Source organism: Nycticebus coucang, chromosome 10 (genome assembly GCF_027406575.1).
Source record: "Nycticebus coucang isolate mNycCou1 chromosome 10, mNycCou1.pri, whole genome shotgun sequence".
Taxonomy (NCBI): Eukaryota; Metazoa; Chordata; class Mammalia; order Primates; family Lorisidae; genus Nycticebus; species Nycticebus coucang.
In genome coordinates this window covers 101,546,882-101,564,773 of record NC_069789.1, presented here as the reverse complement: position 1 = coordinate 101,564,773, position 17,892 = coordinate 101,546,882, and the positions used below count along the sequence as shown (strand labels likewise).

The following is a 17,892-nucleotide window of genomic DNA, read 5'->3' as shown; positions in this document are numbered from 1 at the left end:
ACCCTGCTAAGCTAAGCTTCAAAATTGACGAAGAAATCAAATCATTTATGGATATACAAACATTGAGGAAATTCGCCACAACAACACCAGCTCTACAGGAAATACTTCAACCTGTTCTGCACACTGACCACCACAATGGATCAGCAGAAAAGTAAGAACTCAGAAATTAAAGGACAGAACCTAACCTCCACACTGATGCAAAAGATAAAACTAAGCAATGAACTCTCACAAAATAAGACGAATAGAAGACTACCACACTTATCAATTATCTCAATAAATGTTAATGGCTTCAATTCTCCACTGAAGAGACATAGATTGGCTGACTGGATTAAAAAACACAAGCCATCCATTTGCTGTCTGCAAGAAACACACCTGGCTTCAAAAAACAAATTAAAGCTCTGAGTCAAGGGTTGGAAGACAATTTTTCAGGCAAATGGAATTCAGAAGAAAAGAGGAGTTGCAATCTTATTTTCAGATACATATGGATTTAAAGCAACTAAAGTCAAAAAAGACAAAGATGGTCACTTTATATTGGTCAAGGGAAAAATACAACAAGAAGACATTTCAATTCTAAATATCTATGCACCCAATTTAAATACTCCCAGATTCTTGAAACAGACCTTACTCAGTCTGAGCAATATGATATCTGATAATACCATAATAACAGGGGACCTTAACACTCCTCTTACAGAGCTGGACAGATCCTCTAAACAGAAATTAAACAAGGATATAAGAGATTTAAATGAGACCCTAGAACAACTGTGCCTGATAGACGCATATAGAACACTCCATCCCAAAGATAAAGAATATGCATTCTTCTCATCACCCATTGGAACATGCTGCAAAGTTGATCATATCCTGGGACACAAAACAAATATCAACAGAATCAAAAGAATTGAAATTTTACCTTGTATCTTCTCAGACCATAAGGCACTAAAGGTAGAACTCAACTGTAACAAAAATGCTCAACCCCACCCAAAGGCATGGAAATTAAACAATCTTCTGTTGAATAACAGATGGGTGAAGGAAGAAATAAAACAGGAAATCATTAACTTCCTTGAGCATAACAACAATGAAGACACAAGCTACCAAAACCTGTGGGATACTGCAAAAGCAGTTTTGAGAGGAAAATTCATCGCTTTAGATGCCTACCTTCGAAAAACAGAAAAAGAGCACATCAACAATCTCACAAGCAATCTTATGGAATTGGAAAAAGAAGAACAATCTAAGCCTAAACTCAGTAGAAGAAAAGAAATATCCAAAATCAAATCAGAGATCAATGAAATTGAAAACAAAAGAATCATTCAGAAAATTAATGAAACAAGGACTTGGTTTTTTGAAAAAATATATAAAATAGATAAACCATTGGTCAGACTAACGAGGAATAGAAAAGTAAAATCTCTAGTAACCTCAATCAGAAACGATAAAGGGGAAATAACAACTGATCCCACAGAGATACAAGAGATCATCTCTGAATACTATCAGAAACTCTATGCCCAGAAATTTGACAATGTGAAAGAAATGGATCAATATTTGGAATCACACCCTCTCCCTAGACTCAGCCAGGAAGAAATAGAGCTCCTGAACAGACCAATTTCAAGCACTGAGATCAAAGAAACAATAAAAAAGCTTCCAACCGAAAAATGTCCTCGTCCAGATGGCTTCACTCCAGAATTCTATCAAACCTTCAAGGAAGAGCTTATTCCTGTAATGCAGAAATTATTCCAAAAAATTGAGGAAGAAGGAATCTTCCCCAACACATTCTATGAAGCAAACATCACCCTGATACCAAAACCAGGAAAAGACCCAAACAAAAAGGAGAATTTCAGACCAATCTCACTCATGAATATAGATGCAAAAATTCTCAACAAAATCCTAGCCAATAGATTACAGCTTATCATCAAAAAAGTCATTCATCATGATCAAGTAGGCTTCATCTCAGGGATGCAAGGCTGGTTTAACATACACAAGTCTATAAACGTTATCCACCATATTAATAGAGGCAAAAATAAAGATCACATGATCCTCTGAATACATGCAGAAAAAGCATTTGATAAAATCCAGCATCCTTTTCTAATTAGAACACTGAAGAGTATAGGCATAGGTGGCACATTTCTAAAACTGATTGAAGCTATCTATGACAAACCCACAGCCAATATTTTACTGAATGGAGTAAAACTGAAAGCTTTTCCTCTTAGAACTGGAACCAGACAAGGTTGTCCTCTGTCACCTTTACTATTCAACGTAGTGCTGGAAGTTCTAGCCAATACAATTAGGCAAGACAAGGAAATAAAGGGAATCCAAATGGGAGCAGAGGAGGTCAAACTCTCCCTCTTTGCTGACGACATGATCTTATACTTAGAGAACCCCAAAGACTCAACCACAAGACTCCTAGAAGTCATCAAAAAATACAGTAATGTTTCAGGATATAAAATCAATGTCCACAAGTCAGTAGCCTTTGTGTACACCATTAACAGTCAAGATGAGAAGCTAATTAAGGACACAACTCCCTTCACCATAGTTTGAAAGAAAATGAAATACCTAGGAGTATACCTAACGAAGGAGGTGAAGGCCCTCTATAAAGAAAACTATGAAATCCTCAGAAAGGAAATAGCAGAGGATATTAACAAATGGAAGAACATACCATGCTCATGGATGGGAAGAATCAACATTGTTAAAATGTCTATACTTCCCAAAGCAATCTACCTATTCAATGCCATTCCTATCAAAATACCAATATCGTACTTTCAAGATTTGGAAAAAATGATTCTGCGTTTTGTATGGAACCGGAAAAAACCCCGTATAGCTAAGGCAGTTCTCTGTAACAAAAAGAAAGCTGGGGGCATCAGCATACCAGATTTTAGTCTGTACTACAAAGCCATAGTGCTCAAGACAGCATGGTACTGGCACAAAAACAGAGACATAGACACTTGGAATCGAATTGAAAACCAAGAAATGAAACTAACATTTTACAACCACCTAATCTTTGATAAACCAAACAAGAACATACCTTGGGGGAAAGACTCCCTATTCAATAAATGGTGTTGGGAGAACTGGATGTCCACATGTAAAAGACTGAAACTGGACCCACACCTTTCCCCACTCACAAAAATTGATTCAAGATGGATAAAGGACTTAAATTTAAGGCATGAAACAATAAAAATCCTCCAAGAAAGCATAGGAAAAACACTGGAAGATATTGGCCTGGGGAAAGACTTCATGAAGAAGACTGCCATGGCAATTGCAACAACAACAAAAATAAAGAAATGGACTTCATTAAACTGAAAAGCTTCTGTACAGCTAAGGAGACAATAACCAAAGCAAAGAGACAACCTACACAATGGGAAAGGATATTTGCATATTTTCAATCAGACAAAAGCTTGATAACTAGGATCTATAGAGAACTCAAATTAATCCACATGAAAAAAGCCAACAATCCCTTATATCAATGGGCAAGAGACATGAATAGAACTTTCTCTAAAGACGACAGACGAATGGCTAACAAACACATGAAAAAATGTTCATCCTCTCCATATATTAGAGAAATGCAAATCAAAACAACCCTGAGATATCATCTAACCCCAGTGAGAATGGCCCACATCACAAAATCTCAAAACTGCAGATGCTGGCGTGGATGTGGAGAGAAGGGAACACTTTTACACTGCTGGTGGGACTGCAAACTAGTACAACCTTTCTGGAAGAAAGTATGGAGAAACCTCAAAGCACTCAACCTAGACCTCCCATTTGATCCTGCAATCCCATTACTGGGAATCTACCCAGAAGGAAAGAAATCCTTTTATCATAAGGACACTTGTACTAGACTGTTTATTGCAGCTCAATTTACAATTGCCAAAATGTGAAAACAGCCTAAATGCCCACCAACCCAGGAATGGATTAACAAGCTGTGGTATATGTATACCATGGAATACTATTCAGCCATTAAAAAAAATGGAGACTTTACATCCTTTTTATTAACCTGGATGGATGTGGAAGACATTATTCTAAGTAAAGCATCACAAGAATGGAAAAGCATGAATCCTATGTACTCAATTTTGATATGAGGACAATTAATGACAATTATGGTTATGGGGGGGAACAGAAAGAGGGAAGGAGTGAGGTGGGTGGCGCCTTGGTGTGTGTCACACTTTATGGGGGCAAGACATGATTGCAAGAGGGACTTTACCTAACAATTGCAATCAGTGTAACCTGGCTTATTGTACCCTCAATGAATCCCCAACAATAAAAAAAAAAAGAGAGAAAAAAAAATCCATACAATCCAAAAAAAAGAAAATAGAAGTTCCTTCCTATCAAGAATATACTCAATAATGCAGAATAAAAAGCTATAAACACACCACAATGTTTTTACCATTTATCATGGGAATCAAACACTATAATTTTATCAGAATTCCAGTGTTTTTGAAGCAAAGGTCTGTAGCAGTAACACAAACAGGGATAATATTGTGTGTGAAATTGAGTGCTCTATGCACCACAACTATCAAAAGTGGAAAATAAACACTGATCAATAATGCTAGAGGAGAGAATAAATTATATTTCTAGTTTTTCTATAAAAATTATGTTACAATATCACTGATGGAGAGGAGATCAATAAATAGTGTGCAGCAAAGATATGTAAGAAATGAAAAGTATTATAGTGGCATGTCTAGCAGCAAATTAGTTATCATTTTCCCCTAAATTTTATAATGTTCATGTCATTTGTCAGCTTTTATACTTTGTAATCTTTTTGATTTATTTCTTTATTAATAAATAGTCTTTCTAGTTAATGCAATACCTAACATTGTATTAATAGTTTTCTGCTCAAATTTTTACGGAAGACTCTAAATTGTATAACTTTCTAGTCCCCAAAACTGTAAGTATGTAAGTCGGAACAGGTACATTTGCCTTTTACCCGTAATAGCCTTCTTTGCTACCTACACACATATACAGGGTAGCCATAAAGTTCATGTGCAATTTAACATAGTTGTGTATTTTAAATTGCACATGAACTTTATAGCCATAATGCATATTTTTAAAATCAGTAAAATTCCCAGTTTTGATACAAAGAAGTACAATGAAATCACAGTATAAGAATAGATTATGTCCATGATGAATGTGATTGTCACCTGAGCAGCCTCATGTGAGGGTAAGATACAGGTAGTAGTTACAAACATCCAATTTATATACATACAATTCTTACTTATGAATGGAGGCTATTACAGTAGTCCTTGAGTTACAAACATCTGACTGACATGACTCACATGCTCACACTTAACAGAGGCTAGGTAATAGGTCAATGTACCTGTTCCAACTTATATTCAACTTAAGAACAAACCTGCCCCAAACCTATCTTGTTAGTAATCTGGGGACTGCCTGTATTGGTGACACAATGGTCAGAAAAAGCGTAGCTGTAGGTGATCTGATTTTCTAAAATGGAAGAATTTTTGGATGCTCTGCCAGGAAAAGCAAGGAACAATCTTCCCTCAATATACATGGTAGTTTCTTTCCTATAAAATCCAGTATATACAACCAGTGCAACTTTTGCCTTTATTTGTCACACAAGTATAAAAAATCTGGGTGGGCATTGAAAGGATGGGCAGAAGCAGGACTCTTTAGTATGCAAAGCTGCCCTTGTTGTTGAGAGAGTTTGGTTCCCTGCTATCACTACACATGTCTCCACTGTACCCATCACTGAAACAAGAACACCTTTAGCGTGTGTACACACATGTGGGCACACACACACTTGCACTCTCACTTTCCCTAAAGACTTTCTGCAGGGATGACACACAGATTGAGTGTGATTAGAAAGATTCAGAATGACCCTTCCTCTTCCTGACCCCTCCACCCCCTCAAACCCACCCTTACCCTCTAGAAACACCCTGGGCTGGTCACAGTACTATTTAGCTAGGGTCCTGAAAGATTAGGGCTTCAAAAGTTACTTATTAAAATGCTAATGTCTCAGGCTGGGCTAAGACCTCTTGTCCTTATCTGCTAACAACTTAAAGGGATTCCTTTAAGACAAGGCCGGTTCCATTTTTTAACTGTGTAATTTAGTAAGGAAGCATAAAATAAACCTGGGCTATACTACATTTAGCTTAAGGCTGACTCTGCAAAACGTGTTCTTTTCTTTCTAGGACCACGCCTAGAAATGATATTCAGCCGCACTAGGCCCAGCCCCATAGGTGTGTGTATGTGTGTGTGTGTGTGTGTGTGTGTGTGTGTGAGTGGAGAGGGTTCTGTCTGACTGGCTCAGCTGCTTCTGTGTTATCCAGGATGGCTCCTTGGAAGACAAAGTTTTGCCTGCTGGATCCACCAGTTGCCTTTTCAGTTCTTTTTCCTAAGAACACACCAAGAAATTTGGGAAGGAGGCTCTTTCTCTGCTGCTCCCAAGTCTGACCAAAGGCCCTGTGCAAAATAATCATTAACAACAGTAATAACTAACATACACAGTGTGTACCATCTGTTCTGACCTCTTCACCATATTAATTCATTTCATCCTGACAGTCACCTATCTCCATTTTACTGGATGAGGAGGCTGAGGCAGAGAGATGAGCACCCCACAAGAGCCACATAGCAGAGAATACCCTGAGCAACCCGGCTCTTAGTCTTGCCTTTAATTGCTTTGAAATATGCATGGCTAAAGATTTATTTTTGTTCTTTTAATTTTTAAAATTTAATACAAATTCTATTTTACACACCTTTTTCACACCTCCACTTTCCTTAAGAATCTTCCCCAGCAGGTTTTTAATACCCTTCTCCCCACTCTGAAGAAAAGGTCAGCTCACTGAACGGCTGTGTCTGTGGAAAGACGTGAAGGCAAGTCTGAAGCCCACTGGGTTTTTTGGCTGGAACGCAGTGTTTATCAGGCAGAGGTCATGGTTAATTTCCTTGAGGGCACCTCGGGGTTCAGACCTCTCCCTTAACTACAAGATGATTTGACACACACGTGTGTCATCTGCAAGGGAGGAGTGGCTAATTACACATCTCGAAGACACACAGCGTGATATTCCAAATGTTCACACTGACATGCTGTGAACCAATATACCCTGTTTCCCCGAAAATAAGACAGTGTCTTATTTTAAAGTGTACTCCCAAAGATGCGCTAGGTCTTATTTTCAGGGGACATCTTATCTTTCCTGTAAGTAGGTCTTATTTTCGGAGGATGTCTTATTTTCAGGGAAACAAGGTAGATTATGCTCAGGCAGTGTCTACTCCTGAGAAATGTCAGGAAATGTATAGAAGGGTTTTCACTGTATTTTATAGTTTCAGGGAATATCCAAGAACTGTGACACTAGTTGGGAAGTCTTTTCCCAGTCTATAAAATTTTTATGTCCAGTCAGAAAATGACCATATCCCTACCTCTTTAACTATTTGGCTTCTACTGACAACCTGCAGTTGGTACAACTGGTAGGACCTGCCTGTAAACAGTCTGTAATATATTAGTTCTGCCTGTATCAATCTGTAATATCCCAACAATCTGGCCACTGTGAGATTTGAGCACTAGCATTATTTTGTTATGTGTATTAAAATCAAATGCTAGAAATATATTTTATGGCTAGTCTCTGTTCAAATTTTTTTCTGAAAAAAATTCCACTTGATTCTTCCTTCCATACGAGAGAGAAATGAGGCTAAAAATGGAAGGAAAAGGATCGTCATTGGCATGATTTCCCAAAGTCTCATTTTTCTTTTCTTAGGGAAGGAATCTCTGTTCGTATCCAAAGCTACAGCTTGTATAATCCCTGCCTCTATCTCTTTCTGAGTATTTTCTCTGGGAGTCCTGGGAGTTTTCATTTATTTCTTTTAGATTTATTTATGTTGGACCCAAGATCGGTAACCAATCAGGTCATGACGAGAAGTAAAAAGTATTAAAGCCACTGTGTTTATTGTGAACACCCATCAGGCAGTCAGCACCTGCTCCGGAGTGTGCTTTCCTGAGCAGACTCCTGTTCAAGGTGCCAAAAGGAAAACACAGAGCTGATGCCCTCCTGGCTCTAATAATATAGAGAAAAACGGCAAGAATTCCTTTCTCTTCTCCCTTCTTTTTAGGTATGTTTATAAGATAAACACAACTAACATGTGAACAGTGCCAACCCTACCTAGCTATGGATTGAGAAATCACCACCTCAATCAAGAAAAGGAACTTACAGAACAGGAAGTTTGACTAGATCAATGATTTCGTATTTGTGTGTTGTGGACCAGCCCCATGGGGATCCAAGGAATTTTTACATAAGGACTATGACTCCATGTGCATTTCAGTCACAATGTGTAGGATGAATGAATGACAATATCTCAACACATATACATATCTAAAAATAATTAAATGTACATATATAAAATATATAATGTCTACATCAGAATAGATAAGACATGTTGCACACTTAGCCCTGTACCTGGTCCCTGGGAAGAGATCAGCATTTATCAGGTACATACACACCATGAACAGACAGCTATTTGCTCTTTCATTATTTCACATCCAATTTTATATGGGCCGCACCTGGTTTTACAGAACTTAGAGGAAGAAACCAGCAGATTGATTCTTCTTTCTCCTTTCCAATTTTGGAGAAAGTCACAAAGGCCAATGCACGGTAATAGGCTGAGGCCGATCTCCCCTGTGTGAGGCATGTCCCATGGCACAAAAATTCCTGTCAAAAGCCTCTAACTCTGGATCCAGCTGCATAAGATGTCACAGTCCACAGACTTTATACTTTATGCCTCACTGTTTGAGTTTAATTTCCCCATAGCTACAAAGTGAAATATAGATTAAGCCTTCTTGAAACCCAACAGCAGGTCAAATCTGGGCATAGTGATTCTGTTTATGTGTTGAACGTGTACCCAGACTAAAAGCGAGTAGTAAGAAGTGAAATCAAGACACACTGTTAATTTCAGCAAGCATGTGTTCTTAATGTGGACAGGCTGTGTGAAGAGGTAAGCAGCACACTGCCCCCAGACACTGGGTATTAAACTGGAAGGACAATTTTTTATTATATAAAAGATACATATGGGGTTTAACTGGTGCATCACACAGCTCTGCCAGGATAGAGTGGAACTATAGTTTAATCTTAATGTTTTGTGCTCCTTCTGAATTCAGGCTTTGTTCCTCTGGGTGTCTGTAGTTATATACCATGAAAATTAGGGTGTGGTTTATTCTTTCTAATGGCGATGTTAACAGTTGTTTTTTATTTGAGGAGAGGTTAGGCATCTGGGCAGTTTGTTTGGTTTTTTAAATTTTAACGAACTGCTTTTGTTGAATCTGCTAAATATTTGTTGTTTTCTGCTACCAAAACATTTCCTTCATTTCAATGCTGGACACGTGAGTGAAAGCTTTAGAAATGAAAGTAGCCTTTTTAACTCCAAAGCTCATACTCTCCAAACTAGAACTAGCACCTTTCAATGAGTCCAACTCCATTAGAAGCTATTTAGACAATCTGGGACTTTGGAGAAAACCTTTAGATCAGTATTCTTTTTTTAATCTCAAGGCACACTTGAAACAATAGTTAAATTTCCCCAGCACACTTAAATTATGTTGATCCAAAAAAAAAAGGAAAAAAAAAAAAGAAAAAGAATATACTTCCTGTGCTTTGAACTTCTTTCAAAAATAATTTAATGAGGGCGGCGCCTGTGGCTCAGCGAGTAGGGCCGGCCCCATATACGGAGGGTGGCATGTTCGAACCCAGCCCCAGCCAAACTGCAACAAAAAATAGCCGGGCGTTGTGGCAGGTGCCTGTTGTCCTAGGTACTCCGGAGGCTGAGACAAGAGAATCGCCTAAGCCCAAGAACTGGAGGTTGCTGTGAACTCTGACTCCATAGCACTCTACTGAGGGTGACAGAGTAAGACTCTGTCTCTAAAAAAAACCCAGTAATAATAATAATTTAATGAGTGATGTTTAAACATTTTTGCAGCACCCCTAAGATCTTGTCAAGGCACATCAGTTGAAAATCACTACTTTGGATAGACTATTTAAGTCACAGTAAAGATGACTATCTCTGAAAGACAATTTGATTGTAGTATCACTGTCATAGGAAAGAAGAAATCAAAACATCCCCTGGAAAAACTCTCAACAAAGCAGTAAAGTAGGAACTGTCCCTATCTCTTTCAAAATCTAGGGGTTCAAACATCACCCTCTGACCACACCTTCAAAATTCCATCTTTCCCAGTTCATCCGCCTTGTCTTCTCTAGCTTCATAAAACAATTTTATGTGTTCTATTTTTTCTTGACCATGCTTTCTTCTTCATGATTATGGAGAAGATTGAGATTGCTTAGATACATTATACTAGCGTAAGATACTGGTTATCAAATAAAGCATCCTATGTAGATTGCCAATTACTTTAACCCCACTGCAATCTGTATTTCTCTTATAAGTCTCTAATAGTTAATAAAGAAGGAAGAATATATCTTTATTGATCATCTTTTTATATGCCAGATGCTGGGCAATGTATTTTACTTGTTATTTTCTTAAGTGTCTAATAAAACCATGATCTGGATATTATTATTGTCCCTCTTTTACAGGTAAACCTCAACCATATAAAGATTAGGAATACTTTAATTCAGATCTCTAAATACAAAATACTTGCACTTGTCGGGATAATTTGCTGCTCCCTTTATGATAAAACATGGCATGCCCTGGCACAAATCATTCATTTTCTTATCTGAAACTTTCTAATTAGTACCCCCATTTGGTTCCATATCTCTAGTTCCATTGAAGGCTAGAAGTTTTGGTCAGATCTTTACTTTCAGTAACATTGTGTTTAACTCAACAGACTTAATTCAATAGTCTATGAGAAAGAGCATGGCATAACAGAACAAGGCCTCACTCAATTCAGCTGTGAGATGTGTTTAACCACATTGTTCCTGCCTGCTAGAGTTTTGGTAAAGATGAAATATAACACTGATTATAAAAGGTTTTTTTTTTTTTTTTTTTTTTTTGGTAAATGGCAAATCACTATAGATGTTTATGGAGTTATCTGCTCAAGAATCATCATCAGATTCTGGAAGAAGATGACCAGCCCTGGCTGAGAGGTGAAAAACAGAAGAATTATCCAAAGGGTCCTAGACAGAGGTCCTGATGTATATTTAAAGAGAAAGAGTGATCATGCTGGTGGATTATTAAATTAAACATGAACAAAATCTGGGAAATAAAATAAGTTATATGCATTATAGATCTTTATGAGCGATGGTTTATCATCTGTTTCTTGAGTTCTGAGCCAGGTCAGGGACCACTGAAGGAAACAGAGTCTCTTATAATATCTCTGCTTTAGCTGGTCAGTTAGTGGATCATCAGTGAATCAGATGAAAATGTGTGGATTTGTGGATTCATTCATCAACAGGAAATTAACAAAAGGGTGGTAGCCCAGGCAAACTCCAGAAGAATTTCAGCAATTGTTGGTCATGCTCCTGAACATGCACAAACAGTATATAATAACAGTTGAGAGTCTGACACTGAGGTTCGATTTTATGTTTGAATCCCAAATTAGTCACTTACTAGCTGGTACACTAAGATAGGCTACTTAACCTCTCTAAGATCCAATGTTACTATCTAAGAAATGTTTAGATAAAAAATGTATATAGTGATAGTACTTGCTTCAAAGGATGACTGTGAGAAATGATTGAAATACCAAATCTACTTAGCATAGTACCTAGTATATATTCAGTAATTAACTGCTATTCTTTCATTCTGTTCTTCCTTGCATCTCACTTTTCTAAGTTGCAAACTAAATAGCTGTACATTGATGGACAGATTAAGACAGCTCTGTGTCTGTGTCTAGACCAGTCTCTCAACATCAGATTCCAGGGTATATATGGAGGTGGGATGAGAGCATAAATATAAAATCACCCATTTTGGCACTGCCCTGAACATTATCTTCAGAGAAAGAGGCAAGCCCAGGCACAGCTGATGGGTTAGTCAGATATGATGTACAAAACATTTCCTTCTGCTTTTTGGTTTCAAGCCTGTCCTTGAAGCCAAAGAGCTCTCACACCCAGTCAGCACCTGGAGACAATGAAGGAGATGTCATCTCGCACGGGAGCCCCTGCCCTGCTCTGGACAGCTTTGCTGTTCGTACGTAAGTAAAGGTTCAGTTATCTTTCCTGGAGGGTCCAAAATGAATCTGAGGGGCACCTGGGGTAGAACTGTTGACAGTTTTGGTGGTGACTTTCTCTAGGACAGGTCCAAACCATGTGGCATTTCCCAATGGAGGCAAGCCAGAAAGCAGAGGAAATGGGCTGAGCAACACCAACCAGGGAGCCCAACTCAAAGCCTAGTTCCTTGCAGACACTTTGGCATCTCCCAAAGTGCAAGATTCCTACCAAGGGAGGGAGGATGGAGGAAAGAGAGACAAGATTCCTTGTCAGATTCTGAACATGCAAATATTCAAACAACAAATATTTAGCAAGTTCAACAAAAGCAGTTCATTAAAGCTTAAAAAACAAAACAAACTACGCAGATGCTCAACCTCTCCCCAAATAAAAAACAACTGTTAATCTAACAAGGGTCAGATTCCTGAGACAAGAGCTGCCCCTTAAAACTCTGTGGATATAGATCTCATGCCTATACCCAGACCCCAGACCCCAGTTCCCTGAAATTCCATACTACTGGGCATAGAAGCTAATTTACCCTCTCTGGACTTTTGCAGCTCTGGATGGCAAGTTCGCAGGTGAGTCCTTGTGCTTGTCCCCTCAGTACTCCAATGTGTCTGGGCATTGCTCTCCCCTTCCAGTTTTCATCCCATCACTCCTGCTCTCTAATGAGTATGAATCTGCTCCTCCTTGGATCTCATCCCAACTTGCCCTGTCTTCCTTGTCCCCCCATTCAAAAGTTTCTCACATATATCATTTCCTTCTTTCAAGCCAGCCCCTCCGATGGGTAAGACCATGCTCATGTCTGCTGCATACATTTGGGTCTCAGCCTCTCTCTCAGGCACATTCACCTAATTCCATTCAATTCAATTCTATTGTTATTACTATTTGTATAATTGAGGATGCTGAAACACAGATTAGTGGTTTGCAGGATGTTGCACAGCTAATCAGGAACTGGATTTCAACGTTAAGTCGCTTGGACTCAAGTCTTTTTCTCTTTTGACATTTTATCTAGCTTATTCTTTGGTTTCTATTCAAATTTGCATGACATCCTTGTGTTCTTGGAAGTCATTCATGTCTAACTCTCTCACTGCTTCTTTCTTCCTTCCAGAATTGACATATATTTTTACTCTATACACACTCAAAATTAGTCATAAATATTTTGAGCATAGAAAGGTCTTATATTTCATTTACCCCAATATCTTTATCCATCTATAATCCACTCATTCATTTACTCAACAGAAATTTAAAGAACACTCACTATATACTGGCCATTGTTCTGAGCTATGGTTGAGCATGACAAATACTGCCACTGCATGAAAAGCGATTTCAGTCTCCATTTACAGATACTAAAATTGAAGTTGAAAGAATTAGAATGAGTTGTCCCAATTCATATAATAAATTGGTTGGTTTGTGTTTGAATTGCCTACATTCCTGTCCCTATCATTCTCTCAATGAGGTCCCTGGGGCCACAACACCATTTTAAGCATCCTTTGATCCCTCCTCCAGGAGTCAGGACAGAGTCTTATCTCCAGCAGGACAAGGATAGACTGAGCATTGATTGTATTAATAATGGTATGTTTGTACTTTTGAACCCGGATAGTTTTCAATGATTTTGTTCCTCTATATCTCTTTCCATAATTTCATCTTCTAGAAGCCATCCAACAATCGATGTTGTCCCTGAATCCCCAATGGAATCGAATATTTAAAGGAGAAAATGTCACTCTGTTGTGTAACAGGAACAATTTCTTTGAGGTCAACTCCACCAAGTGGACCCACAATGGCACACTTTTATTAGAGACGACTTCAAGTTTAAACATCGTGGATGCCAGCTTCAACGACAGTGGGGAATACAAATGTCAATACCAAAACTTTAAGGAAAGTAAACCTGCACATCTGGAAGTCTTCAGTGGTAAGTTTCAGAGTTGTGGGAATATAGATCTCCCATGGAAGGAATGACTCATCTGAAGGCAGCAAGAAAGCAGGCTGTTTTAAGGTTGAGGGTACCAGGGTGAGATTCAGGGCCTCTCATTCAAGACCCTTTCATCTCTTTTCTTGTACCCCACTCCTCCTACATTTATGCCTTCTTTAAATATTCTTCTATTCTATTTTTCTCTATCTTTTCTGCCACATATAGATGTGTATTATGTGGTCAAATGGGGTGTGAACATTTCAAAGAGCCGAGCATTTGGAATGGGATCCATAGGTTTGATTTAAGGATTTGCTGTGCATAAACCATGTGCTATGACCTGAGTATCAGATTGCACTCATTATTATGAAAGATATCTGTGTATATTTTTCATGTCCTCTATCGTTACTTAAGAACAAATCTTACATTTGTTTCACCTTTATTCCTCTCCTACAGCACCCAATTAGCATAGCACACTTAGTAAATGTTGAATAAGCAAACCAATTTGATTTCTACTAGTCACAATAGGTCACTTTTATTTTTTATATTGTTCTCAGGAGTGAAAAGAAATGTTTCAACATCCATGTACAAATTCCACATAAAAACTGAAGCAATGTATTGTAGAATAGCTTCTTTATTTCCTTGCAGTAGATTCTAAAGAAGTCCTCAAGGATTGACCCTAAACAAAATACGCTGGTATAAGTTAGCCATATTTCCATTCAAAATTCCTGTGTTGCAACTGCTTTTCAATTTTTACATTGGCACTCATCTCGGAAACTGATTCTTATCTTTTATGGATTCATTATTGACAAATATTTCTTGAGTGCCTACCAACTCCCAGGTATTGTTTAAAGTGCTGGGAATATAATACAGAAGCAGACAGGGTCCCTCACCCTCTGCGGCATAGCACTAAAGAGGAAGAGGATATTAAACACAGAGCACAAATTACTAAATTAATTCAATTAATTTAAATCGTAAGACAGGGCTTGAGGAAGTTTTGGGGCTAACTGTGATTGATAGTAGAACTGGGAAGGCTCTGTGAAGTAAGAGAGGGTAAAAGAAACTCAAACTCCCCAAGCTCCCCAAGCAGTGTGTGTTTATTTTCCTACTAGGGACAAGAACTGGCAACGATAGATCTGAAAGGAATTCTAGGTTCCAGGTCTTCCATATGTGGGTTCAGTGAAAAGGTTGGAGAGGTTTTATGGCCCAGACTGGCTTTTCAGGAGAAGCATTATCAATATAGAAGACAGGCTTGAAACGTTATTTTGTGTTTCATTTTCATTGACCTTATGAGCCAGGAAGCAACTTAATGATAATTCTCGGTTTCTGACGTACTCTGTGCATGACCCCTTTTATTTTATCTATCCATTCTCTCTCTTTCCTCCTTTCTCTATTTCTCTTCTCCATTGATTGTTAAACAAATAACATGATGAATGCTCTTCAGACTGGCTGCTCCTTCAGGCCTCTACTGAGGTGGTGATAGAGGGTAGGCCCCTCTTCCTCAGGTGTCATGGTTGGAAGGATTGGAATGTCTACAAAGTGGTCTACTACAAGAATGGCAAAGCTCTCAAGTATTGGTATGAGAACCACAACATCTCCATTTCAAGTACCACCATTAAAGACAGTGGCACCTATCACTGTGAGGGCAGAGTTCGGCGGCTGAATTATATCTCTGAGCCCCTCAATATTACTGTAATAAAAGGTAAGATGGTAAAGCAAGGGGGAAGAGTTCTTATCAGGGGAAGGAAAAGACACCATCTCAGCCTTAAGTGGCTGCATCTTGTACAATGGGGCCATACATGCTGAAAAGGCTACTAGATTTGCAGTGAAGAGACCCAGGTTATAGGACATGTCTCCATCTTCGTCTTAGTGTCCTTATTTATTTAATGGTGATGGTAATACCTGCTCACACTATAAAATTTTTATGAAGATAAATGTGGTAGTATTTATGAAATGGCTTTGTAAACTGCTAAGCACTACCCAAGCATAACAGATTGTGATTACTATTTTGATCCCAAAGTCTTCGTTGCTCCTGGGGAGAACACTTATATTTATCAAATTAGAAGAAAGTTTCAAAGTTGAAAGAACAAAGTATGTGAACAGCTCCAATAATCTATTCCAGCTTAGGAGGGCTGGAGAAGAAAATCGGCAAGTCAGTCGGCTGTGGGCCTGTATATTCTAGGATGAGGGCCTGGGATTAATCAAGAGAGGCTGGGTCTGTATGGATTATAAAATGTCTATTCTCTCCAAATTCCAAATAAAAGAGAGAGGCTTTGAAATTGTTTGCTTTGCTGATGAGAAAATCAGACTCTTTCTTGGCAAATTTTGTTCATAGTAATGTCTAAAAAAGCATGAGGCCAAAATTCGTAATTAAAGGCGGTGGCAGTTCTCTGTTAATTAACCTGAGACCAAAATTCTATTTAATTTTCTAGGCTTCTAATATCTTCATCTGTAAATGGAGAGTTTGGTGTATACACCATTAAAATCATTTGAGGAATTTAAAAAAGATTGATGTCCATGTCTTATCTCGAGATTCTGATTTAATTGATTCAGAGTGTGGCCTGGTCATCAGTATTTTCTGAAAGCTCTTTCAGATAATGGTAATGTTTAGCTGGTGTGAGCATCACTGGTCTATTTCTAACTGTAATATGCTGGTGCTCTATAATTCTGGAATAATCACAAAAACAGTACAGTGTAAATAGAAGAAGAAAATCGTAAAATAATAGAACTGGAAAGCAATTTAGCTAATCCAAAATCTTCATTTCACCTAATAGGCATGCAGGAAACAATGACTGGTTGAGAAAGAAGGCACAGGTGACCCCCGGCCTCACTCTGCCTCCTTCCATACCCAAATCATATATGGATGTCGGTCTTGTCAGCTTCAAAAAGAGGTCATCTTCCCTATGACCTTGCCCCTTGGGCACACTGGCTAGAGTAACTGTTAGGGGCTGTGGGGAAATTCTCAGGACTCCCTAGGGCTCCAGGGAGCACCAATCTGAATGCTTCCTCTCTGCTCTGAATGCCATGTCATGCTAAACATGAAGGACACTTGGTCCTCCTTTTTAGGAAGGAGAATGCTCTGAAACTCATCCTTCAATTACTAACATGAATTATGTTTCTTGTTTCATCTGTGTTCTCCTGTAGCTCCTCTAAGCAAGTACTTCGGGCTACAACTTTGCGTCCCACTGTTGGTGGTGGCTTTTTTTGCAGCGGACACATGGTTATTTCTCTCCACCCAGCAGCAGTTGACATTACTCTTGAAGACCAAGGAGACCAGGAAAAGCAACAAACTTTTGAACCTAAATCCTAAGCCAGATCCCCAAAGGAAATGATGTCATTACTCAAGAAACATTTGCAATGTCAATTTTTGTTCCAGCATCAGCAATTATTTCTCAATCATCAAACACTGCTTACAACATACATAGAAAAGTCTATGTTCAAGGATTTATAAAACTGCTTCATTAAACCAGCTGAAACTGGTTAGATGACATGTAATAGGAAGTGCTCAATAAACATTGGTTGAATAAATGAAAGATCAAATAGACTCCGTAACTTTTGTAAAAGAGAAGTTCAATTTGAGTAAAATAACTGTGAAACAGTGTAACAGGAAGCGTCTACATATTCAAGGCTTGCTAGTTTGTTTTGTTTTCGAGGCATGAACATGAACTTTGAGGTTAGAAATGTCTTCTCTTGATTATTCTAAGTTGAGTGAGGAATGAGAAGATGTGATGGAGTGCCAGTGAGTCAGATAACTTTTATTCTCTCTCTTCATCTTTCCATGAGCTTTGGTTCTTAGCAGAATCAGAGGCAGTCTGGAACCACAAGATTCTAAACATGAAGCTTATTCTAGAGTTCCCCTGTGATGCTTCTCCCCTCTAGCATCAACCAAACTTATAACTTGTATACAGATAAAGA

General features: G+C 38.4%; 1 protein-coding gene across 1 annotated transcript; it reads left to right on the top strand.

Moving 5' to 3' along the window:
• The first annotated feature begins 11,991 nt into the window (after positions 1–11,991).
• Positions 11,992–17,483, top strand: FCER1A (Fc epsilon receptor Ia). Its single transcript, XM_053606091.1, has 5 exons — positions 11,992–12,055; positions 12,626–12,646; positions 13,723–13,980; positions 15,422–15,679; positions 17,122–17,483. The coding sequence occupies exons 1-5, from the start codon at positions 11,992–11,994 to the stop codon at positions 17,307–17,309; spliced, it is 789 nt and encodes a 262-aa protein (XP_053462066.1). The 3' UTR covers positions 17,310–17,483.
• The last annotated feature ends 409 nt before the right edge of the window (positions 17,484–17,892 follow it).

Bases quoted from the DNA above. Each gene is read 5' to 3' on its own strand.
- FCER1A (XM_053606091.1), top strand. From the start codon at position 11,992: ATGAAGGAGATGTCATCTCGCACGGGAGCCCCTGCCCTGCTCTGGACA. The intron at 12,647-13,722 runs GTGAGTCCTTGT...TTCATCTTCTAG, and splicing joins TCTGGATGGCAAGTTCGCAG to AAGCCATCCAACAATCGATG. The intron at 15,680-17,121 runs GTAAGATGGTAA...GTTCTCCTGTAG, and splicing joins CAATATTACTGTAATAAAAG to CTCCTCTAAGCAAGTACTTC.